The 25,836-nt window shown below is 49.9% G+C and overlaps 1 protein-coding gene across 2 annotated transcripts in view; it reads right to left on the bottom strand.

The window, feature by feature from the left end:
• Positions 1–11,520: 11,520 nt before the first annotated feature.
• Positions 11,521–25,836, bottom strand: part of CDC25A (cell division cycle 25A) — a 16,622-nt gene continuing 2,306 nt past the window's right edge. For both annotated transcript variants that reach the window (XM_026089752.1, XM_026089751.1), the window contains exons 2-16: positions 24,343–24,428; positions 22,231–22,285; positions 21,466–21,501; positions 21,274–21,310; positions 20,795–20,896; positions 19,839–19,955; positions 18,842–18,976; positions 18,039–18,113; positions 17,214–17,366; positions 16,799–16,891; positions 16,358–16,420; positions 16,178–16,276; positions 15,536–15,666; positions 15,033–15,144; positions 11,521–13,762 (exon numbers count right to left, since the gene is read on the bottom strand). In XM_026089752.1, coding sequence (XP_025945537.1) covers positions 13,622–13,762; positions 15,033–15,144; positions 15,536–15,666; positions 16,178–16,276; positions 16,358–16,420; positions 16,799–16,891; positions 17,214–17,366; positions 18,039–18,113; positions 18,842–18,976; positions 19,839–19,955; positions 20,795–20,896; positions 21,274–21,310; positions 21,466–21,501; positions 22,231–22,285; positions 24,343–24,428 — 1,435 coding nt within the window. In that variant the 3' untranslated portion in view covers positions 11,521–13,621. The remainder of the gene's footprint in view (positions 13,763–15,032; positions 15,145–15,535; positions 15,667–16,177; positions 16,277–16,357; positions 16,421–16,798; positions 16,892–17,213; positions 17,367–18,038; positions 18,114–18,841; positions 18,977–19,838; positions 19,956–20,794; positions 20,897–21,273; positions 21,311–21,465; positions 21,502–22,230; positions 22,286–24,342; positions 24,429–25,836) is intronic.

Below are 25,836 nucleotides of genomic sequence, written 5' to 3'. Positions count from 1 at the left end.
TGCTCCACACAACATGCTCCTTGCTCCTGTCTTAAGCTGCCGTGGTTTTTTATCCTATTACGCATAGCTTCTCCGTATACTGACAACTGGGCTTCCTAAATTTGCCGGGTCTTGTATCGCTTCAGCTGAAGCCAGCTGAATTTTTATCGTTGGCATTGGAAGGAGCAGGGTCGAAGCTCAGCTTACATCTGAAGAGCAGAATAACTTATTCCTGACTAGAAGGAGGCAAGGGCAATATGTAAGACGAGCTACACCTCTCTCTTCTGCATAGATAAAATCCTGTAACTCCTCAAAAGCCACCAGTGCAGACACAGGATGAAATCCAACAGGTCTTGTTTCAAGCTGGATATCAGATGGATGTGTTCTCTTAGCTGATACTACACTTACAACCCTAGCTCGCCCAGAAAAATGCATGGCTATTTTATTATTCTACCTGAGTAGAGCATCACTTTTGGAGGGCCCTGTCTAATGTGAAACCTCCCCGTTCTTTAATTTACAATCTGAAGCCTGCACTTTGCTTTATGGAAGAAACTTTAGGACAGACTCCATTTGTTGCCTTCTCACGTGCCTCCCCTATGCAAAAATTCAGACCCTTTCTCCCATTTATCTTTGTTTATCCCTCAAAAGAATATAACTCACTTCTCCACTTGCTCGTAGCTTGCTCTGTGCTGCTTTTCCAGACTCCCCCAGTCCTTTCTCAGCTAGAACTGGCCTGGAAGAGCAGGAAGCATGAACTACTCTCCTCAGTCGTATGTTGTACAAAATCTGTCAGGTGCTACCGGTGCTTCTGTCCTTGTAATAGAGAAGGGGAATTCTTTTATTTTTGTGGGGGAGGTGGAGGGAGAGAAAGCTTGGTAGGCAATGAGTCTCCCCTTTAATCAAGCCATCTGGCTTGGTTAAGAGGGAAAGCGGATGGAGGGGAAAGGGAAGGAGACCAGTTTCTGGCTCATTCTCCCTRAAGAGTCGCTCCCGGCCAGGCCCATTAGCCCAGCAGGGCAGGCAGAGCAGGCCAGAAGCTGGGCTGTCGTAAGCGTAGTCCTAACTCCTATCCTATGAGTCATTTGACGGGAGTCGGTGCAAATTAAGGACGCTCGGTAACGTGGCAGGACTTGGCTCTGTTGACTCCGGGGCATTGACGGCAGAAGACTTGGAAAGAGACAGTAGCAAAGCGTGAAGCTTATGCCCGTTTATGAAGGGTTTGTCCTCTGTCATTCTCTCCTCCTAACACGAGCAGAGCCGGGGCCGCGGGGCTGCCGGGGCCATTCCTGGCTCCGCAGCGATGCTGCTTGAAGAGAGCCACTCGTTGCTAATGAGTTTGCTGTCGTTCCAGCGCTCTCTCACTCGTTTCAAGCAGGCGGCAGAGCCTTTGAGAGGGGTCATTTCCAAAAACTGAGTGCCCCGCAGTTTGGCAGTTAGGTAGGAATCAACCTGAACCCTCTATAAAAAAAAAAAATTTCGGACTGGCTCTTTACAGTGTTTGAGTGCCTGTCGGGGCAAAGAATCGCCTCAACACTTTTAGCAGCACCCAACCGACTCTCAGTCATCTCCTGGAAATCTATGTTTCCGTATGCTTTTGAAAGTCAGCGCCTGTAAGCATCCTGGAGCGTTTAAATGCTCTTTATAAAACTAGCCTGCAACTTTCACTCCATGCTGCAGCCTTCGTTCGTGTCCGTTTCCCCATCACGAGTCTGGCACGCAAGTGGAAGTTAACTRGTCGGCGTTCGGTAGGGTGCTGTGCTGGCGACGGCAGAAGCATTGCGGCTCCCTGACAGATACTCATCAGCCAGACAGGGCTGTTACGCTCATCGAGGCTGACTCCAGCGTAATGGAAGGCTGGGAATTTTGGCCGGGGATCCCTGCCATCCCAGAGACCTGTCAAGTCTCTCCGACTGGTCATGAGATTTGCCTTGCAGCTGGCACACCCCGTGATCTCCTGATCTGGGACCTGTCCGTCAGCGCAGCCGGTGCRTGGGGACACRGAGGAGGARGARGAGGAGGAGGAGGAGGGCTGCCRTGCTGTGMCRAGRCTGGGCCAGCATCGCCGCTGAGGGCTTTGCAGTCCGGGCAGCACCTGCAGAAAGCACAGCGTTAGCTGCTCTGCTGCATCGTAGGTCCCACTCTAAGCAACCCGGGTTGCGAGATGCTTCCTGGTTTCTCCCACACGGGGCATGTGATCCCGATTTCCCGCGCTGGAAGAGGAGAACCTGGAAAGGCCGGAGTACATGGGCTTGCCGCAATGTAGTAGCAGATACCTGCACTGTTCTTTAAGTAGAGCCTTCTCCTGGAAAGCACAGGGCCGCCTGGCCTTCTAGAGGGCTTAAACCTGCTCCTCTGAACCGGAGGGAGCTTTTAGCATCAGGCTGGGAGAGCTGCTCTGTTCTGTTGTCTCGGCCGTCATAAACCAGGCCTGAGTGTTTTGAGGCTGCAAAGCTGGATCTGTGCTGCAACRACAGAATAAAAACGTTCTTAGGAGTTTGTGCGCAGCCTTGAATTACCTTTTATAAATAGGTTAACGGCTGGAGGGCCCGTGTTTGATTAAATAAGGAAAAAGACATGCAGTATACGCCCTGTATGATACGCTCTGTCCTAAGCAATTCTTCCATTCTTTTGGTTTATATCTGCAGATTAAAGGATTTGCCTTCTGATAAAATTATTCACCTCAAACCAGCAAGTGGGGGAGAAAGGGGATTTTGATCATGTTCTCAGCCCCGCGCAGCTACCCCTGGTGAAGCCACACACGTTTTCTCCTTTACTGTGTGAAACATGGAGCTCACAAATTACTGAGGATCACTTTGATCATGATTTGCTATTTTTTGTCCTGCTTCTGGTGCACAGGACACTGGGCACAAGAGAGGGCAAGAAGTCTCTGGGAGCCAAGGAGCTTCCAGCCTGAACTAGACAGAGCGTGTGATCAAGACTGACAAAAACCACACGACGAGGCAGAAGAAGAAATGTTCTTGGGAAAATGATCTGCAAAGAGCCTGGCTCCATTAGGCCCCGCAGGTCTGCAAGGAGTTTCATGCAAGGCAGCTCCCTTGCCCGTAAGGGGAGCGTTTCAGGTCAAGCCCTCGTTGGAGTTTTACTGTTCTCTTAGTTTCTCGTCCGATCAGGTACAGGATAAGGCACGAGGAACATCAGAGGGGAAAGTTTTGACCGCTAATCTAGAGGCTGTGAGGAGGAGATCTGAGGATAGTGAGACAGAGGACATGGGTGTCTGGAAGACTGACGTACGTCTTTTACGAGAGATGCCTTGTCCTTGCTCGAGCAGAAGAAGGAATTGCGAAAGGCGACCAAACCTCACGTCTCTTTCGTGTAGCATCTTGTCTCCGCTGGTGGCTGTTGCACAGAAACAGGCGCAGGCAGTTTGGCAGACCCAAACAGGGGGTGATCTCCTCGGATTGAAGCTCGTCCTGCTGGACTGTTTGAAGCTCCRGGACTCGAGGTTTATTGCCCTTTCCATACCATTCGTTATGACTACTCTAGGCATTCCTGGGACCCAACAGTCCACTCCCTTTCTGAGTCCGAATAAGCCAGCGGCAACACTTTCTTGTGGCAATGAGTTACACAGTGGTACATGTGCAAATTAGTGGCTTGGAAATGGGCTGCTTTCTAATTCCTTTGTGTTACAGCAAAGAAGAAATGGAAAGTTCCTGCTCTGCCTTCTCTAGGCCGCTCAAGTATCTCCTCCGCTTTCATCGCATCCCCTCTAACTTTCCTTTTTCCTGAGGCAGAGGAGGCCAATCTCTCCGATCTTTCTTCATATTCTCTTCTCCCTCCCACGGCTGCCCTCCCTGCCTTTAGTTAACTCRCTTTGACTCTCCAGCATCCTCCTTGTGGTGGGACGGGACAGTACTGCGGACATTGACTTTGGCAAGACTATATCGTTGATACGCATTTCCTACATCACTTATCTGTTCCAATACTTGCAATGCTTCGTCTTATTCCTTTTAAATCTCTGACGATGTATTATTGTTCCTTCTACTAGGCAGAAGCCAGGACTGAACTGTGCACAGTAACGCCCAAGTTCTCTCTTCCTGAAATGATACGGTCACTTTAGAAGCCCGACTCCTGTGAAATTCCCCATGGTTCACAGAAACGGCTGCGAGCGCTTTGGCTGTCTGAGGAATTCCCAAGGCATTTTCTGACATTTATTTTCAGCTGGGGCAGCTCACCCGCTTGCACAAACCCCGTGAAGGGCACGTGGGATGGAAAGACCTCGTGCGTGATGCTCGTCTGCGGCTCTGCAGCCACTGCTGGCCCTATTTTGCCCGCTCGTCAGCTCAGACATGCAAATAAAGGGTGTGTAGCTTTCATTTGCGCACTCTAGTTTTAAATACGAGCCGCACATGAAAATTGCATGAAAAACATCTTTTTAGGCTAAGTGTTATCTCACTTAGATGACTCTTTCAGGCCTGCAACGTGGAGAGGTTTTTCTGAAACACCCCCCCCCCCCCAAACCTGGCTTCTCCCAAAACCTGGCTGCCGAAACAGGGTAGAACATACGAACCCGAGAAAAGCAGCTAGCCCCCGAGGCAGGGCTTCGAGAGCTGATCTCCGAGGAATTATCTCACATCCAAAAATCACAGCAGGAAAAAGGGAAGGCGCTGGCTGGGGTGAAGGCATAACTGCTAGAAACTAGCCCAAACGAGCAAAGTGAAAGAGAGCAGCCCTGTGCCGCAATGACGCAGCTGCAGCAGGGAGAGCTACTTAAATTATATATAAAACAGAGGGTGGATGACATTAGAAATAAGGGTTGCTCGAAAATGCTGAAGGATGAAACTCAATCTACCAAATAAAAATTTAATTACAATGTTGTTAAACCTGAGCTTTCTGGAAAAGAAGAAGTAAACAGTTTCTTGAAGACCGTTTCCTCCCTCGGGACTCCGTAACAGATCTGGAGACCTGATTGTGAAATTTCATCATTGCCATTGGAAGATTAGAAAAAGAAAAGAAAAAGAGATCCAAAAGAATATCCAAAGCTTATGCTCAAAGGCTACAAACAGCATTTTTTTTTTTCCCCCAAATATCTTTCTGCTCTCACTTTAGAAAGAAATGAGAGCTGGGGGAAATTACAGCAACTCTCATTACCATGGGTGAGGATTCCCATTTAAATTCTTACTCATCTTCCAGAAATAAGAGACTTTAAGCAAGGGGTGGGGTGGTGGGGGAAATGCACTCCAGTTGCTTGGAATAGAAATCCAAATCAGTCACACAAAGCATGGAAAATAATGATAATCTGATGAAAAAAATCTTGGCAGACAGCAAAACTCAGAAAAGGCGGGAGAGGAGAGAAAAGACAGAAGACTCTAGAAAGCCCAAACAATTACAGACACTAAATTCAGCCGGAAGGCCCGGAGAGCCTCCTGAAGGCACTTAGTGGGAGTCACCGAGGGAAACACGTTTGGGGGGAGCAGGCAGGTGTTTAGGGCTCAGCAAAGGAGAGTTGCTGGGGACGGATGGTAAATATTATTTCGGTGTTTGATTTTTTTTGCAGTCGGGAGGAATTACCACAAAAAAAGCGTGGCAGCTGACAAGCAGAAACACAGGGAAATCCGGGCACACCTCTGTGACTAGAGCATAATTGGAAATACGGGAAGCATTCGGCAGGCCGGGATGCAGGCGACCAAACAGCCCGACTCGCACTGTGTTCAAGTTTTTGAAAAGCTAAACGAATCGTGACCAACAGCACTTAACTGCACGGTGGTGTCTTTACTAAAGATTGCCTTTCAAGGGAAGGAAAACAAACTTGGCAAGAATCAAAGCCCCCTCATCTAAAGCTGCTCCCAAATTATTTTGTTTCTAGAAGGTCTGTTGCGGCTGAGGAAATTACGGGCACGAAATGCTACAAAATAAGCGATAAAGACTTCTATAAATAGAGGTCTCAATGCCAGCTTCAGTCAATAAACAGAGACTCTCACAGATAGAAGGAGCTTGGGAAAAACRAATCCGAGAAGAGGAGCTAAAAAGATTGCGAGAGAGAGTCATGAAAACGCAAGCTCAGAAAGCTATTTCACAACCTACTCGTGTCAGGGGAAAGTTGAGCGCGTCGGTGACGCCAGGAAACAGACCTTTAGGAACACGAAGATGACAYAAGAAAATGAAGGCAGAAGAGACTGTGGAGGCAACAGCAAGTTTGAGAAGCTCTAGACGTGTCCGGATGAACGTCACAGGGTTTTTTTTAAGGCGTTGTTAGCGCAGCCTGAGCGGTGACCTTCAGGCCGTTCCTTTCGAGGAGGAACTTCCACAGTCYGTGAAAGAAGCTACTGTCGTTCTTCTAGGAAGAAAAACCATTACTCTGTGCAGCTCTTACTGGCCCATATCATTGCAAAATCACTATTTAGAGACATTAGGAAAAATAGCAGCTAGTGAACTGCASTCCATGCTTGTGGCTTGTATAAACCCCCAACGAAACTGGATGAAGTAAGGGTAACGATCGCATCCTGCTCACAGAGYGCTTGGGAACCTTCATCGCTCTTGCTTTCGCCGGTGGAGAACCTCGTATTTTTAGCAGGATGAATCTCTCGTCGTCGAGGGAGCTTCGTAAAGGGAGCGTTATGTCTGGCGTTGCGTCCCGTGTGTCCGTCCCTTCCGTGTTTCGTTCGCGGACAACTTCTGCCAGCGTCAGCCCCAAAGCGGTTTTAAAAGCTAGTGGATTAATTCTCTGTCTGAGACGAGGCTCCGATGCCTGTTGTCTCCTTTACGGGGCCGTGGAGTCTTTGGAAGAGGGAATAAGGAATAATCAGTTTGTCATAACTGTCAGGATCGCAGTACACGTAGCTTTACATGCTGACAGAATAGTGCCGGTTGTAACTYGCTCAAATATTTCCCTAAAATTAAGTACTTAAATAAATCCATTGCTTTGGGAAAGCATCTGCTTTTGAATTAAATGATTCCAGACCTGAGTATTAGCAGCATTTTTGCTAAACGTGAGCTGTCATTCCTACCAGCGTGCGATGAGATGTTAGCCCGCAACAAATTCCTCAGGAAACCCGCGAAATAAAACGTCAAACCCTCGAGAAGAGCCGTACGACTTAAAGGTCAAATTGCTGCTTCAGCAAATGGGAGCAGATTTGGAGCGCCGGGGAAATATGCAATTTCTTGGTTGGGAAGACGAGCCACGGTCATAACGAGCGTTTTGCCAAGCCTGTATCCGGTTTCAAAACCTTCCCACAGTCGTCCCAAATAAACACGGAGCAAGAACGCGACCAACCTGAGAGTTAATGAACGAACGTAGAGTTTGCAGCAGAGGCTTGTTAAATAGGGTTAAATAGGGCGCAGAGGTTTGGAAAACGGGGCCGTGCCTCTCGCCCAAGCGGGACTGGGGGAAGCGGAGCGAGCTCCGAGGTGCCCACCGAAGCTCCGGCAGCGACGCCCCGCAGTGCCGCCTGCCTCCGAAAACGCGCTCCTGTATTTTAGCAGAGATTAGTCTTTTTGGTCTGGAACACGCACCGAATCCTCAGAATTAGGCTTTGGTCTGGGAGAGGAGAACCAGCAGCTTCATCTGGCAGCTGGATGAAGGACCATTGATCTAAGCGTTGTTTCTAAGGTTCCTCAAAAAGTCTGATTAACGGCTAGGTCGGGAGCAAATCCCGGCGAGATGGTGACGAAAGAGCCGTTTCGCGTTTGCACGGTTAAACGTGCCCCRTCATTAAGGAGTAGTAGGATGCGATTTGTAACCAAACATCACAAATGTGGACATTTATTACCAAATAAGCCTATGGTAATCCCTGGGGGCTCCGCAGCCAGGAGGCTCCAGCACAAGGAAACGGATAATCTCTGCTCTAGCGGTTTGACTACGGGCGGCCTCTTGTTCGAAGGGGAAAAATCAGGCCAAAACGGGCAGAACAGCTCAAAGAAAGGAAGCGTGTTGTTAAGGAAGGAGCGACGCGCCGCCGGCACGCTCCGCAAAAACGAGGGGCGCCTGCGCGGGGCACGTAGCTGCTCGGGTGCCGTTTGTTTAATGCTGAAAGTACCTTTAGCCGAAAAAATAACCGGCGTGTTTTTTTAAGCGGTAACGTCTGTCCCTAATATTTACAGGCCGTTATTTTTAAACTCTTCGAAGTCCCCAAACAGAAAGATGGCGTGAATTTGCTCTTCCGTGCACACGTGCGCGCACCGATGCACGACATGGGCTCGCTGCTGCCGTTCCCCCGTGCGGCGCTGCYGAGCCGGAGCAGATGCCACTGCTCCCCGCTGCCGAGAGGCTCCTCGCCCCGGGGGCTCYGCAGCTGCGGGAACAAGCAGACCCGGGAGCGGGATTCAGGATGGTGCTGGAACTCGTGCTGCCGAGGCGGCCGGGACTTTCACGCCCGCGCCTATACGGATGCTTCCAGCGAGCTGAGACGGTGACCCAGCCGCGCTGCGCCACGCCGGGAGCCGCCCGCGGAGCCGGGCTTTGGAGGAGCAGCTCCCAGGAGATCCTGCCCACCCAGAGAGCGCAAAACTGGCTGCGGCACCGAGACGGCCCGATGACGCAGGGGACCGCGAGAAGCCGTGGCAAAGCCCCGGCTCCATTTGGAAATAACGGAGTTATTTCCGAGTGGGTGGGTGGGTGGCTACATACTTTTCTCAATAGCGTCATTCTAGAGAAAGAAAAGTCTATTTTAGCTGTCCCGCGGCGAGGCAGGAGAGAGAGAGCCCAGCTGCCTACGGAGGGATCTCCCGATCCCTTCCAGGGGGAAAAAAAACAGGCATTTGAACTCCAGTTTTGCCAGCAAAGCCGTTCGGCAAAGCACGGGAGCTCGCGCGCGGTTCTAGCCACGTCCGTGACTTGCTAAGAGGGCTGCGGCCGGGGCCTCGGTGCCGAGGCTTGGCAGGCTGGGGCAGGCATGGGAGACCGGACGGCTCCGCTGCGCTTCCGGAGGGACCGCGACTGTGTCCTCGGTTTGGAGGAGCAGGAAAGGCCCAAAACCTCCGGCAGAACGTGCAGGTGAGGAAGGAAGTAGAGCGTCGGTGCTCAGCTGCGGAGAGGAAGAAAAAAGCCAGTTTAAGGCCTGTCTTAACACCGTGTTTTTCCTTTTTCTCAGGCTTTCTCGTTGCATCCCGGGAATGCACATGAGGGTGCGCAGGGTGTTGCACCAGCATCTCCTGCTCCCTGCCTGCTTCCGGGGATGCTCCCTCCGCGGCGGCTCAGCTGGGATCGGAGCCCAGGCTCGGATCCCAGCTCTCCGTGTTGCCTCCATGCGGACGCGCTCCCGGCGGAAAGGTCCCCTGCAGCCGCCTGGGGAAGAGAGGTGGGAGCACGAGAGCGGCTCCGGCTCCGGTGCCGTGGAGGGGAAGCATCTGGGCTGCTGTGCTCCCTGCGGGAGAGCGCCCGCGCTCACCCGGGGCCTTCGTGCTGCCCGTCCTCTCCCTCCCGTGGGCTGCAGAGCCGGAGCAGTGGCGAGGACGGGGCCGCCTGCAAATCCCGCCCGGAGTGGGAGCGGGTCCGGCTGGTTCAGGGAGGGCTGTGGTGGGAGGCGATGGCTGGGGATGGGGGGCGGGGCTGTGCGCACCCTCATTAACCCCCCCAATTAATCCGTTCCCGTGGGGGGAGGCAACCTTTGGGGCAAGCTCGGCCACGCAGGCTCTGCCCGCTCCCACCGGGGCGCTGGCAGCGGCGGATTAAGGCGACTGACAGCCCTGACGGCACAGGCGGTTTCCAGGAATATTCCGGGCATCTGCTGCAACGGAGCAAAAATAAATTTCCCATATGCAGCAGGCAGTTGGCGCGGAGCGGCGGGGGCCGGCGGCACCGGGGGGGGCACCGTGGATGGCGGGGGCACCTCGCGCTTGCAGCCCCGCGGCTCCTCGGGGACGCCGGGGTCCCAGCCGGCACCATGGCACCTTGCAAGGCCCCGGCCGCGCTCRGCAAAGGGGGCCCCGCGTCAGGCGCCTCCTCGCCCCCCGGGAGCCGGCACGGCCCCCCCCCAGGCGGGTGACGGCACSGGTTTAATCTCCAGGCGTAATCTCGTTTTAGCCCCTTTAATCCCTTTCTGCACTACTTGCAGGTCCTGCTCCCGCGGTGGGGAGGGAGGAAGGGGGGGGGCCGGGTACAGCTGAGCCAGGGGGCCAGACCCAGCACCTCCGCTCCGACGGGATTCCGGTCCGGAGAGGCCTCGGCCCCTGGCATCCCGCACATCCTCAGCCCCCGGCCTCGCTCCAGCCTGGCCACCCCCGGCACCCAGCAAGGAACCTTCTCCCACATGCCTGAACCTGGCTGGTGATTAGCTCCATCCCCAGCTCGGCCTGGGCTTGGCGACCTCCAACAAGGACYGTCCTCCCCCCGGGGCCCCCTCGCCGGCGGGGGCATTAAGGTCCCCCAGGCGCCGGGGACGCCACAGTCGCCCTCGTCACTGAACGACAGCGCCAAGGAGAGAAGCGGCCGCTTCTCCGGAGGCAGCAACTCCGGGCCAACGGCGCCTGGCAAAACTCCTCCGAGCGCTGACCGCCTGCCGGGGCGCACGGGGGGTCGCGGCAGTCCCGCGGGACACGTCTGCCGCAGAGGCGGGCACGTTCCTGCACAGGCATCTCGCCTGGTTGAAGCCTCAAATGCCTTTTCCTCTTCGTAAGGTGGCAGCTGAAGAGCCACGCACAGCTCAGGAGAAGGTCCATGCCCATCCCCATCCCCATCCGCCCCCAGGCCCACCTGCTGCCACCTCTCCCTTCCCCTTGGTCTTTTAAAGCTTGTGTCTCTCCGAGCCATGGTGCTACGAGACAAGGGATGGTGCAGGTTTCCTTCTAGGCCCCAAGAGGTGAAGCAAGAGGAAAGAAAACACTAAGCTCYGCAGCTCTCATGAGCTCGGGGTGGAAGCCGATGAAGCCGTAAGCTGCTTTCAACATCGGTTTTGAGAGCGACAGATGGAGGCAGGAAAAAAAMCCCTAGTTCTCTGCTTTAGCCTCCAGTGGATTTGAAGGCACATTGCTGTACTTCAAGGGAAGCTTTTAATTCTGACCCCCCTGTTGGCCACCTGCTCTGCAGCRCTGCTGGAGTTACAGAAAACCTTCACCAAACAGCCCGCTCAGGTGTTCCCCGGGGAAAGCATCCGGCATGAACACCCCTCTCCAGAGCCGCGGAGCGCTCCTCAGCGTAGAGGGGGCGATGGAAATATGTYGCTTTGAAACTCAGAGCTGCCTCCCAGTGTTCCCAGGTTAACGCTCACCAGGGCAAGCTGACTCCCGGCTCTTCTCCGAGCCCCTCTGGCCCRTCACCCGGCCCAGCTGGGGCTCAGCCAGGCTTTTCCATCCATCACCTGAAGCCTCCACCAGCTGCACACRGCCAGAAAGCCGCCTTCCTCCACCTGGTTTGACTCCTCCAGCATACTGGGAAACCAAGGTAGCATTTTTCCATCCCAGCTCTAAAGTTATCCCAGAAGCAAAGAACGCAAGAGTGGGAAAAACGGTGACTATCAGCCCCGGTTCGGGGAGCCGGCTGTGTGTGTTACACCGCGCAGGGCGCTGGCACACCTCCTCCCGCAGTAGCACAAGACCAGCATGGATTTTAAGTACTTTATTCTCATAGCCTGCAGTAGCCTATTACACTTGCAGGCCGCTTTCGTACAGATCCTGTTTAGGAACATGCATTTTGCAGCTTTCTCCTTGACGCCCACGCGACTCTTAAACACAGTACACAGAAAAGGAGGAGGTCAGGTCTCGAGCAAGGGGTTGCGTTTCCATCTCAACAGGGTTACACGCGCTTCCAAATCGCTCCAAMCGCCCACCGCGGCTCCAGCCCTCTGCTACCGCTGGACCCAGAAGATGGCAACACCCCCACAACACATTTCATTTCCTGAATATCAGAAAGTTTGGAATAATGAGCTGATTTCGAGACATGGAAGTGAAACCGTAAAGCCACAGATTGCTGTAATGGTTTTGCTCCAGAAGCTGCAGCTGAGTGACCCCAGGAAAAGAGCATTATGACTCGGGGAACAAGCTCCATCCGCTTTTCTCCCCCCCCGAATGTGGCCAGCAAGTTAACTTTCACACAGAGCCGCTGCTTGCAAGGCTGCACTGAGAGATCTCATGCGACAGCCTTGCACCAAAAAGCAGTTTTGGCTGCCCAGGCTGCTGCCTGGGGCGCAGGACAGGCAGCCCTCGCAGCTGACTCACGGACACATGATCCCCTCCTACAGCTCAGGCCTCCAAGTCATCTCCCTGGCTTCCTCTGGAAATTCAGGCCCTTCAGGCGAGACGTGGGATACGCTCGTTGTCCCAAAGAGCAACTGAGTAATCACCCCGATTTAGYGTTTCTTAATCTTCCTGTTCAAGGTATTTAGCTTTTTGAGAGAGAAGCCAGCAAAAGTTATTTCTAAAAAAAATCAGGGAGTTAATTCAAGAGTTAATCCTCTTCAGAAGTGAAAGGATAAACTGCAGGTCTTAAGAAACAGCTTAAAAATCAAGTTAAAACTCCGCATAACCACCTCCATTTCAGTATTTTTTTGACATAATACAACCGCATGCGAGATTGGCCTGCGTGGTACAAACCGAGCCACGTGCAGCACCCAGATTTCTGCTAAAGCACCAAGGGAGAACCTGGGGGGGCGCGCGGCCCGTCCCAGGCTGCGCGTCCCCCCCCTCCCTGCCCAAGGGCGAGTTTCACCGAGACGTTCGCACGGGAGGAGGACGAGCTCCCGGCAAGCCGCACAGACGAGCTGCTGTAGCCTCGAGGGCCCTGAGGAAAGGCTCACTAACGGGATTAGCACGATTCCCCGCAGCCAGATTCTTCACTGGACACATTTTGGGATAACACATAACCTCCAAGTGAGCAGCAGTAAATTGCTATTGTTGAGAAAACTGGCAACTGCTTTGCCACCCGCTGTTTTTTGAGATCGCCTGAAACTGCCCATTTTTGAATTCACTTCAGCTCCCAGAAATTCTGCCTACTCTGAAACACCAGCTTCTTTAGAAGTTACTATGAAATGAAGCAATCCAGATTAAATAAATTAGGAGAACATGATACCAATGTACAATAAGCAGTTTCCCCTTAGATTGCCTTCAGGAGGCTTTTCAGCATGATACAGGAGTTTAGAGCTCAGCTTTGTAAACCCTAGCTGTAAAGAACCACTTCCCATCTTACTGCACCGCAGTGCGTTATGCTACCAAAACGCCGAATCAAAGCTGCAGCTGAGAAAATAATTAACCCCCCCCTACTACCCCCAGGCTGCCCTTTAGCAGAAATAAGGTTTGAGCACARTCTAGATGATTCAATCGCAGCGGTATTAGCTTCGTTCGACTGTATTTAAATAAAATAAGGCATTAAAAAAGTTTTTTAAAAAAAATCCCCAGGCACTAAAATATCCTGTTTACGCCACACGCCAGGCAGAGACCCRGGTACGTGGCACATGACGGACTCTTCCCACCCCTGCGCAGGGCAGGCTCTCGGGCAGTTCGTTTGCGGATGTCGCAGAAAGCGAGAAGCCATTTTCGTGAAGCGGCTTAACAAAAACGTTGAGAAGAGTCAGCTCCGAATCAGCAGCCGGGTCGCTAGGCTCACGCCTAAGCGCAAGTTCCACAGTGTTTCCAGTAAGACCTCAGACGAGGAGAGAGCAGGTACCTGATAACCCCAAGCAAGGAATAGACACATCTCCCCTCCCGCTACAACCTTCCCCCGAGATGGGCAGTCTTTGGCCGTTCAGTTCAGCCCTTAGAGTTTTTTCAAGCGACTGTACAGCTCCCTTTTGCTCTTCTCACCAGCCCACGTCCGGCTTTTGGTGCGGAACCTTTTCAAGTCTTCCTTAAAGTCCTCGTGGTGCATGGGGCGGTAGCTCTGGGGCTCGCAGAAGCTCTGCGGAGAGAGAAGCCGGTTTCACTTTAACGCGTCACGGGAGCGACAACCCCTTCGAGACTTGCYGACTCTGGAGGCAACACGGCCTAGCAACTGTCACCACCCACCGGTGCAAACAGCGTGGAGCCGGGCTACAAGCAGGAGTTTCACCCCAGAAGTTCAAGAACAAAGCCAGGAGATGTTCAGATCATAGCTACACCRGAAATGACAGCTATTAAGTGAAGAACTTTCCCCCCTGCTTATGCTTATGGCTCTCGCCCTAAATTTTCTGGTGGGCATCACCACAGACTGCAAGCAAACAAAACAACTCTCTCCAGTATTCACCCTGAAATTACATAAATTTAGGAAATACAAGTATTTAGTCCGTCTCAGGACCGGCCAGCCCAGCCCCTGGCTCACACACCGGATCAGCCAGAGCATTTGATCCTGCCATCAGCTGTTCCATGCTGCCACCTTGAGGCCTTCAGCCCTCTGCCTCAGGAGAGCTGCACCCAAGAGGGCCGAGAACACAACCCAGGGGCACCCACCGCCCCACCGGGCGCCAGCACATCCCCGCCACAGCCAAAACGCCAAGGTGCTCGCTGCGCCAGGCGCGCTGGTATCCCCCGAGAGGGCCGAAACGCGAACGGCACACAGCCCTACCCAACAGGCCACAGAGCAGCTCTGCAGAAGAGCTGAATATCCGACACCCGCCTGGAAGCTCCCCAAGTCACAGAACGGGAAGGCAATCTGAAGAGCTATTCTAAAAAACTCCATCCCCACGACACCGGGGAAGAGAGCCGCTGGGCATTTATTAGTCTCCTCCTCCAAATTAGAGGCCAAAAACTCAAAGCTCAAGTTTTTGAACTTTGCTATTTTAGTACATTACGAGACTTCAGGTTTCCATGTGTTATATAGCAGCTGCTCTCAGGCTTCTCTGCCCTCCTAGTCCTTGCGAGCTGAGCAGTCTTAATGCTCCTTCTCTGAAGGCCATTTTGAACTTTTAGCTGCTATAAAAGGGCAGAAACCAGTTTTACATTTTACTCAAGAGACACGTGAACAAAACCTTTCAGCTATGGCACTAAGATAGCTCCGAGGTATGGAATAGGCTTGGAGAAGTAAAGGCAACTTCACTGTCAAGTTTTAACTGCGCTCAGTAGAGGTGAAACAAAGTGGGAAAAGATACTCCAGGAAAACCGCACTGTTCCAAGGAGAAGTCTAACTGGGACATAAAAGGTATTTATTCTCTTCTTCTTTTGTAAGTGTGAATGCAGAATAGAGCACGACTTACACGGCATCTTAAGAAGAAGTCCTTGTAACCCCCCTTCAGAACGTACAATTCCGGGTAGTGGAGGTTGGGGTATTCGTTACCCAGCCTGTCTCGCTCTCTCACAAACCGGCACCTGCAGCAAGTGGAAGACTGAAATATGTTTTCAAGTAACACACTAAAACAGCGCTCGTCTGCAACCTCCCCCTTCCCGAGTCACAGTACAACCCGCTGCCTGCTAGGAACATGCTGACAGGCCACACCGGCCGCCGAGCTGCGGCTAATTGCATTTCGCTGCCTAAGCTCTCCAGAGCACCGGCCCACTCGCTCAACAGCAAACTTCAACACCGTCATTCACATTACGGGTTGTGTCACATCCTTGCCAGAGGTGACAAGCAAAACCTGCTCATGATGAACTGTACTCAGTAGCCTGTCAGCATCTAACCGGTGCCACCCTGAAGATTTGCCTCGTGACTAATTAGCCCAGCAATGGGTTCTGATGTAGGGGGCATGCGGAGTTAACTCACATTCGAGGACCCCGCTCGGAAGAAAATTCACAGTGGAACACTATTATCACTCGTTTGTTCTCCGAAGGCAGGATTGGCTTCTTGAGCAAATAATCTTCCACATCCTCTTCCATATGGAGATTTACAGCACCCTGAAAAGGCAACRTCACACCTGAGCACGCAGAGCAAGTGGAGGAGGACAGCAACAAACCTAGCCCACTCCCTTGCAAGCTCTGTCCTTGTCTTACAGTTTCCTAGAGGAGCTCTGGCAACCTTCTCTAGCCATTGCCAAAGCTTCAAACCCAGGCAGAACATTACAGCAGTCTAACACCATCTCTGGGGGTCTCGGACCTGTTTCAAGTGGTCATTTAAACAGCTATAGGTTGTGGTGTCTTACATCCTCCTCTAGGACTGTCTCCCTGCTCGCCACGCAGGTCACTCCCTCTGCTTAAGGAAAACTGAACGTTCCTTCCTTTGAAGGAAAGGCCACCTGGTGAACCAAGATCCCAGGCCCAGTGGGGCACTTAAGCATCTCAGCTATAACGTATCCACACGGTCTTAGATACCCACTAGCTAAGAAGAGTCTCACTGTGCCAAGGGACCTCAGTTTGCCTTAGAGGAAGCTTCAGACAACTATACATTGCTCTTACATGGTCAACATACCTTAATGTGGCCTCCTTCATATTCATATGGATATCTACAATCAATTATCACACATTCCTTGATGAAGCTTGCAAACTTCCCAGTCAGCACAGACACAATCTGCAAAAAACAGAGACTTCAATTGCTTTGAGGCAGTTCTTTTTCATAAAGAAAACTTCTTACTGTCCCTGGAACACATACCATTTCCGAGTCGATGTATTTTAAATCTTGATGTTTCCCATCGACAGTGTGGAATAAGTAACCCTAAAAAACAGACAGCATCTAACTGAGAAAATTCTGAGTGTGAACCACATATTTGATAGCACAAGTGTCCAGTAATTAACTTAATCACACAGATACTTCATTGACAAAAATCTCTTCAGCAAAGTTCAAGAGTTAAAACTAAGAATTCCAGAATTCAGGGGCAGTTTTTCTTTGCCTCCTATACTGAAGAGATTTATTTCTAGCTCTTTCTGAATGACTGAGAAAGAACTATTCCATGTCTAACCTATAAAAGCAGCTTTCTCACTGACAGCATTTACTAGTTACTTGTACGCACTGTTGAAGAAGGGAAGTGCTTTACTTGGGTTGGTTTGAGACATCTCTACCAAAAGACATCAAAACCAAAGTCACTTGAATTACCTTTGAGAAGTCACCAATAAGGTCTCTCTGGTCACTGTCCAAAATGCTCTCAATCTCTGCGGAGGAAGATTGCGTCCTTACTATTTTCGAACTCTAGAGAAATACAGGTTAGATTAATAGTGAGCAGGGACGGTATGGAGACTTTTCCCGTAGGATAACAGAAAAGTTGATGCTTACTCTGAAGGCCTGGACTATGACTCCCCAAATTCTCTTTCGGATCAAGACAAAACTCAGACTCAAGCACATGCAACTACTGTACCAATTCCCTCATCTCCTACACAATACACTGAGAGGAGTTTCATTAGGTCAGCAGTTTACCCGAAAAAGCTCTCATTAACCTTCATAAATTTGACACCTGTATTTGATCCGCTCCTAACCAATTCTGTACTACAACATGTGGTGTGAAGCCACCAACCGTTGAGTCTTCAGAAAGCGTTCCAGGCAGGCTTCTCCTCTTCTTACTCTTCCCTGGAGAATTCTCTTCCTGGGATCTCTCCATTCTTTTCTGGGTGGTTCTGCCTACACCACTGAGCAGAGACGAAGAACCAAACAACCGGCATCGTTTGCCCTAGAAGGAGGGAGATAAGTTACAGTTCTCTAGCAAAGATTAACRCTAGAAATTAAGCAAGCCTCAGACTTTTAGACTTAAAGAATTTGGCCTTATATAAACCCTTGTCACTGCACAGTCAGAGCAGGATGTGAACAGAAACAGCTACATTCAGGACGTACACTTCTGTTTACACTTATTTCCTGTTATGCAGACTGAGTGAGCTTAAAACATCGTATAAGCGACACGACATGCTCGCAGAGTGGTCTGCATCAACTAGCAGGCAATCTGTTGGCAGATTAAAGAGTGTTTTGCCTGAGTCTGACTTCCCTTCGGGAGACCTGACTATAGGCATTCGAGGTAAGTCTACGCAGAACGGGTTCAAGACATGTCAGGGAGTACCTGACAARAGAAGGGAAGATCTTTTTGCATTTATGAAGCGTTTTTTGTAAAGAGGAAGTTTAAAGCCTATATACGCACACAACGAGCCTTGTTCTGTACTGACACAAACTTCCAGGCAGATGGGCTTTAGAGACAACAGAATACTGTAGAGGTTTTATACCACATCTTATTATGCCGTTGATATTGGGGATACAGGATCAGAGACAGTGAGGCTGCTTGTCTCAATAGTGACAACAGCTGCCAAAACAAAGTCCCTGTATCTGTTGTGTTGTGCTCTGGCAGAACACTCACCCGATTGTCCGTTTTCCTCATGACCAGGGGCGCAGTCCAGAGGCTTGCCACATCAGACGGCATCTCCTCATCGTTCTGAGGAAGGAAGAAAGTTCACTYGCATCGATTTCCTCGTGGATAGTGACTGGAGATATCTAAGGCTTCTGCACAGCTTGCGCAGCCATTGCAGCTCAATTCAGCTGTCAGAGCAGTTTTAGGAACTGCTTTCTCCCCTCCCGCTACCACAGATGGAGGCACCATGTAAATGAACTACTAGTTCAATAGAAACCTCAATGAAACAATGAAATTGAGCTAAGAAGCATTGGAAAAAGTAAATTATATCAGTTCCTTGATTAATAAGGATGCTATTCACACTTTAAGCATCTCAAATTCAGCTAGAAACAGTTTTTTATTTTAAGTGGCCTGAAAGCAAATGCTATTACCCTTAGCTCTCTTTCAGGAAGGCTTCTAAAGCTAATACCCCCTGTTCAGAAAGTTTTCACTAGTAAATGCAATTCAGCTACCAAAAGGGACAGCAGCAAGTACTGCCTTAGACTAAACGCTGTTCACATTCCAAGAAAATCCTGTTGTCTGCAACAGGAAACAGCGCAGACAGGGCAGAAACACTGGAACGTACGAGGTGAAAAAGATGATGAGATTAACTCATCTTACAGGACGCCCTAGTACTTAGCACCTTTTTGCAGTTTTACTTATCACACTGACTTCTACTAGAACATATATGCACCACGGACACATTGGGGGCAGACTAGTAACATTATCCAGAGCTGATTTTAAAATATCTAACACATTTGCTTTGTACATACCTTCAAGTCTTGATCATCTAACAGTTCTAGGAATCCATCATCATCTTCACTTTCCGAGGAGGTTAGAGAAGACTGCTGCAGGAAAGCTGGCCTGCAGTTTTCCAGGTCACCCRTGGGTACTTCTGCAGCGGGAAACTGAGACAAGACACCTAGTTTTAACATTTCTTCTCTTTTCTTTTAGGATACTGTAACCACAGAGATGGTGCCATGCCTCTCSCTGCACTCTAGAAAATACGGCAGTTATTCCACCATTTCAAATACACTGACCTGAGCACCCCAAACTGGGTCCCACTACTTTTGTTTGGCCATTACAACAGTGGAGTGCTTTATGAGCTTGGCTAAGCAAGTCTCCTCTGGAGAGAGAAGGTATCCAGTGAATGGGAAAGGAGAGAAAAGGGTGGYGTCTAAGGAATAAACATTATCTCTGCAGTTCCTAAGCATGAAATCAGGAGTATTAAGCAGGATGAAGGACTACCAGACTCAAGGAGGGGAGACAAGACCTAAGAGTTCCCACAACTCATTCTGTGCAAGGATCCATCACATTTTTCAGTTGCCTTTGCTAAGCAACAGAATATGAAGACTGTATTTTTTCCTGCATGTCATATCTGGACATATAGTCCAGTTGCATCAGCACAATAGGTTTCACTGCTCCTAATGCATATAAATATCTACTCTATTGACAGTGGAAACGATTACAAACTAGCTTCCTCTATTCCACACTGATGTCCACACTCACTTGACTTACTGCAGCGTAAGATCAGCTCCGCATTGACCAGTCTTTCCCAAATTATAGACTAACCCATGTTTTAAACTCCCATCTACTCATGAGATGAAAGGGAGGAGAGTTTTCTTGTCTGGCAGACTGACAGGCTTTTCTATTCAGCACATCAATTAACAGCACTGTCCAAGAACCACTGTGCAACTTTTCTTCCTCTCAGACAGCAGGTACGTAGAAGATTAGGCACGAATTAGCTGCCAAGAATACTGTGGTACTCACCGTCTGAGCTGGGGCGGAATTCTGCCTTTGGCTGAGAACATCTTTTCCATCACGGGAATGGACGTGCACCGAACTACGAGATACTGGTCTGGCTGGCTTCTTAAACTCAAATGATTCCTGAATTAAAAAGGAGCAAAGTGATCGTTTTACCAAAATAACAAACAGCAGAAGCTGCTAGGACCACTGTATCATTGTTTTTTTCTACCTGACGTTTTGAATTTAAGTTCCCCGCTGCCAACAGGAATAGTCTGAATGCGGATGTTTTCAAAGTAAAGACATTACAGTAGTGACACAATCAACCTTTCATCCTCTTGATATCATCTACAGGCTTATGACTTTCCCATTTCTTTTGTCAGTCAGCTTCTCCGCAGAAGATATCATTATGAAGGCCACCAAGGCTGCAAATTGGTCAGAATTATATTTGTTGCTTGGTGACTGGCAGCCTCCTCCAGGTTTTCTGTAGAGACCTGTCCGAGCCCTGCCGATGGCATTTCCAGCAGCAAGGCCTTCCAGACCAAGAAAGGAAGAGGACATTCGTGCTGCTAACTGCAGACACACTCAGGAGCCGCAGCTCCCCACGTAAGTGGTGGAAAGAGAGAAGGTGATCTAAACAGCCTTCTGGAGGCACCCCGGTAGCTGTCTCAAGCCAGCAGTACGACTACATTTTCCCTTACCACAGTCTAAACAGAGTCAGGTTCAGTAGCATGAAGGAGGAGTTGCACAATCGAAGCTTTCAGAAGTGCGATTCACCTGCAATCAGCTTGCAGACAGTGCTCCAGTGCAAGTTCCCCCACGGCAGGCTATGCAAGACTTTGATATGTTTAAACCGTAGTCTGGCAGATAGCAAAAGAAAGCCTYTCCCACCACATCTACTGCTGGAGAGCTACGCTAATTCAGCTTCCTTGATAGAGCTTCTCATGCCGTATCATCTCAGGAGACGAAAGAGCAAAACTTACATTCTCCTTATTCTCCTCTTGTTCTGATAGTTGAAAAGCATCGCAATCCCGAGAGTCTGAATGGTTTCTCTTCAGAGCCGGACTGGAGCCCAGGAGCCTTTGCTACAAAGTTCATACAGTAATGCCAGTTCAGTATTGCACAACTACATTTTAAGCAAAAGAGGGGATAATAAAGAATAAAGTCTCTGTCTACAAACTGGTGCAAAACATGTGCACGAGTCTTTAAAGCTGACATCTCAGAGCACAGGTACTAAAATGCAGAGCTCTAGCTGCAGCAGAGTGACAAAACTACATCACCGAAGCTTCACATCAACATGAACCAGATTAAGTTTATAAACGGTAATTTTGAGTTTCCATGAAGTATCATAGCAGCTGTTCTTGAAGCTAGAAAATTAGCAAGTTATGGGATGTATCCAATTAAACACTTAACACACTAAACCCTTTAACATTTACACAAGATGAATACCAGCCTCACTTACTGGCAGTGAATGTATTCTTCTGAGTGGCAGTCGAATGCTACAATGAAAAAGAACCAAGAGTTATTTCAACATTTTGTCTTTAAAACACAGTAATTGGAGGAAAATTCGTTTTATTCAATAAAAGCTCTAAAAGCTGGAGAGGCAGATCTAGGCCAGTCACTAACAAAGAAGTTAGAACAGAAGTGTACTTACTTCAGTCTGCTAGATTCAAGAATCGTTTTCTCAAACCTGAAAATAAGCGAGATGCCCTGCAGTTAATACCAAGGACAAATATAAGGTTGATTTAGTGTACTAAGTGATGAAGTATTATGCTGAACAGAAGCCAACACGCTCCTTGATTACACTGTCTTTCTGAAGTTATATAGAGCCAGCTCATCCCATGCTCGTTTTTGTAATGACTAGCTAGACTCCTTGCTCCCCCTCTTCTCCCCAAATCCTTTTCAGCATCGTTTAGACAAGAAGCTAGCTTAAAGAGAAAAAAAAAGCTTGGTAAATCAGGGACCAAAGGCATCTATCCCTCATCTCTAGATTAGAAAAAAATCCAGTCGAGAGCAGCAAATTCAAAACCAAGAGCAACTGCTTGATATCAGTTAAGGCATATACAGGCAGAAACGATAGTGTAAGTGTCGAGTGAAAACCGCAGCTTACGTGCGAGTTGGTGCAGCCTCAGACGCCTGGTAAGGTGCCAACGTCAGGCTCAAACCCTCTGGCTGGTACAACACATTAACTCAGACCCAAGACTTGTTAAGTACTCCGGGACATAGACAAGACAGACAGCCTAGCGTCCCAAGCTGCAGCGCACCACAGCACACGCTTCTAGAAGCTTAGTTCAGGAGAGAAGAGCCCACGGTACGTGTGCCAGCAAAGGCAAAGCCATTCCAAGCCTCTCATTAGCCTTCATTTGTTAATGGCGCAACTCGACCTGCCAGAAGCCAAGCTTAGTAAAAGGTTACGTACGTTTCCTCCACGATGTCGTCCGGAGTCGGAGGACCAGGCGAATCCAAAGCGTAGCCTGCAGGAGAGAAACAGGTTTTCCTACTGAGCGGCGTCTTAGCACCTGAGACAGGTAAAGTATTGGACATTGCTATGGATTTCTTCAGAAGGACACAGTAGCTCAGACAGGAGTTTAACTCCTGTAGAAAGCCCAATCTGCAGCCTCATCTCAGTGCGGAAGCAAACAACAGTTATAAAGACACTCTAAATCACACTTTTGACCACAGATAATCAGATATTAATGCTCGGGGGGGAAAAAAAGGAGTAATTTAAAAAAAGCATCCCTCGCCCTGCCTTTAAGAATGAGATTCAGGACAAAATTTCATTACCTAACATAGAATACTCTTGGCTTATTCACTCACACACGTATCTTAAGATACAAGATAAGGGGTTTTTTTTTATAACCCATGTTTTTAATTACACTTCAGAGGCAGAGATTTCGGGCTCACCCCCCTCCAGTAGTAGTCAGAAGTCCCTTCCCAAGGCACGCGAGTGTACTAGAAATACAACAGCAAGCACTTCATAAGCAAAACCCAAACAATATTACAACCGAATAGCATCTTTTAAGGAGAGTCAAGTAATGAAGCCTGCTTAAACACAGATTCCCAAGGAGTTTTTGCATTACAGTAGTATTCACAAACCCTAGCGACAGGCCAGCAGCTTACCGGAATACACCCTGTACGAGCGTGGCAATACTTGTTGCCACATCAGTGACTACAATCTAAACAACAAGTACAAAGAATTAGTTTGGTGAACACAACAGGTAGTGGTCTCAGCACAGCAGAAACCTTAACCATACGAGCATTTTGTAAGCACTGCAACAAAAATAACGACTGGAAGGAGAAAAATGAAGCCAGACAGGCTGCTGTAAATACTAGCAAGCCTAAGACCTGCTTTGCAGACAGAAGGGAAAAAATTTTCCAGGAGAAAGTAGAGACGTACTAATCTTGGTTTTTCTACATCACTCTGTGGTTTGCCAGCTATACTTGCGTTTTACAAGTTCCTAAGTTCCTTTGAAGGCCAAAGTCCCATGCACAGTCAGACTGCTGCATAAATTCAGGTTGAAACACTGGTTTCCATCACAGAGGTGGACCAATAAAGTATCAGAAGCTTCCCTGATTCTGCGAGTCATGGGGTAACAGCGTATTTCATTTCACTGATGCAACATCTCTCGCCTGAAAAATTACTTGTAGACAAGTATCAGTACTAAAATGTTTACCTCAAAATCTGGTGAACTGCAATCAGCTGGTAAAAACAAAACAAAAAAGCCACAAACAAAACCCAAGCCACAAGATAAACCCTGCTCAACAGCCCTTATTTGAGTGTGCAGAGCAGGTTAGCATAATTTGGGTGTAAAGAGAAAAACCACATGAAGACAACCTGCTCTAAGAATTACTGCCCTCCAAAGGGCAAAAAAAACCTCAGCTCAGTTCCATTCCGAGCTGATCGTAGATACGCAGTGGATCCTAACAGGGAAGGATGAAACACTGTCTCAGTCGTCCACAAGCCCAACATGCCACTATAAATATTCATAAGCCGATATCTGTAAGACACCACAGACTCTAGTGGGGCTCTAATTCACTAGTGAGGCCTATCTTGGGAGAGCTTCAGTAGTATTCACCTTCAGCCGCCCGTATTGCGGGCAAGATTGATGTGCTCGTGATAAGGCATCGACCTATTACCATGCACAGAACAAAACATCAACGCAATCAGAAAACAGCAGTGATTAGCATCGCACCGGGCTGCGAAGCATGACAGGTCAGCAGCCGCATCTCACAGCCATCCCTAAAAATAAGTCACCTCAGAGTCTCCCTGTGGAACCAAAACCAGTTATTTTCCATGCTACCTCTGTTGCTAGCACACTCCAGGACAATTAAAACAGCCCAAATCACAGGCTGCCCAAGCTTACTGGGCGGGGGAGATATCTACATCCCTCCCTTGAAGATCGTGAGAACGAGAAGCGGCTGCAGGGATTACAAGTATACGGTATTAGTTTCCTCTCCAAAACCTGGAAGCTGCTCACAGTAAAAGGCAAGTAAAGGAGAGATCATTATCTACTAATTGGAAAAGCCGTACCTGAGTCGGTTGATTCCGATGACACTGTTCTCTGCAAACCATTGCTATTCTTGTTTCCCAGCACTCGTTCCGAATTATCGTGCTGACTGTAAAGAAAGATAGGGGTTTTTGTTGTTTTAAGTGTTCAGTAAAGGGAAAAACACCACATAACAGTGTATGAATGTAGTAATACAACATAAGTAAGCGTAACACCTATTGGCTAAGGGAAAGGATGCCAGCTTGGTAATCCTGCAGGCTTAAGCGCTTAGCGTACCAAACAGCCGACAGATCACAGCCGCCACCAGCAGACCACCACACTTACAAACGCGCTCGGATCTAACTCCTGCAGGAACTTCAGTTTGTTCGGGTTTTTTCCTGGTAACCTTGCTGGTCCCCTAGCACCAGGCTGACAAGCTTTTCYGCATAACCTATTAACTGCGAGGTGCTCCCCCGCCTCCGCCTTTTTTAAAGGATGCTTTATCCTGATCTTCTGCCATCCCAAACGAAGGCTCTAATACAACAAAGTGACAGACGCGGCGATAAGGCTTTAGGACTAAAAAGCACCTCAGCTGTGCAATCGGATGTTGTTGCCTTGAATCCTATCAACGCCTCCCAAATTGTTCCCTGCAAACCCCTATATCGGAACCCCCTCGGGGCCGTAACCGTCCTTCGGGGCCGCTCAGTTAACCGTAATTAGCCCGGGGCAGGGAGGGGAAGACCAAACATCTCCAACTCCAACGATTGCGTTTTGTAATTAAGCAGGTCTCAAGTTTTGGCTTCCCAAGTTCTTCTCCGCTCCCGTAACCATCAGCCTATTCGACACCATTTTGCAGATCGAAGGGGCAGCAGCTGCAGACGCGCAGCGCCAGCGCGAGCCCGAGCGCTGCTCCGCGGCAGGCAGAGGAGCTCGGGACAAGCTCTCTCGGCAGCGTGCAAGGCAGGACGGACCCGGGCCTCCGTTCGGGGCTGGAGTCACGACCCCCTCGGCGCCGCAGGGAGAGGCGCATCGGGCACAGCCTCGCTCCGCTACGCCAAGCGAGGRAAAAGCCACAGGAGCGGGGCTCGTATATCAGATAGGTTAATTCAGAAAAGGCGCCGGGCTACAGGCTCCAAGGATAAAATAATAAGCGTGCAGGAGGCTGGTGCGAGATGTTTGCAGGAATCCGAAGGAGGGAAGGAGCAAGGGAAGGGAGCGATCAGAGACGGGAATGCTCTGAAACAGGGAGCCGGGCGGGGGTTCGGGCAGGGGGGTCATGGGACGCAGGCGGCGGGGGGTGGCAGGGAGCGGGAGCAGAGCACGCGGCAGGCAGGGGGATAGCAGGGAGGATGGAGATGGGGCACGAGCACCAATTTTGGGAGGGGGAAGCACCCAGTGCCGGGGCTGGGCAGCAGGACCGTGGGGAGCCCTGGGGCAGGCGAGTGAACCGTGGGGAAACCGGGTGCGACGCAGGCTCCGCTCGGAGCCCGGGGACGCTGCCAGGCAGGAGGGGCCGAGCGGAGCAACGGGAAAAAGGG

This window comes from Apteryx rowi, unplaced genomic scaffold (assembly GCF_003343035.1).
Source record: "Apteryx rowi isolate R43461 unplaced genomic scaffold, aptRow1 scaffold_83, whole genome shotgun sequence".
Classification (NCBI taxonomy): Eukaryota; Metazoa; Chordata; class Aves; order Apterygiformes; family Apterygidae; genus Apteryx; species Apteryx rowi.
Note: the sequence above shows the minus strand (reverse complement) of the source record. Positions and strands in the feature narration are given on the sequence as shown.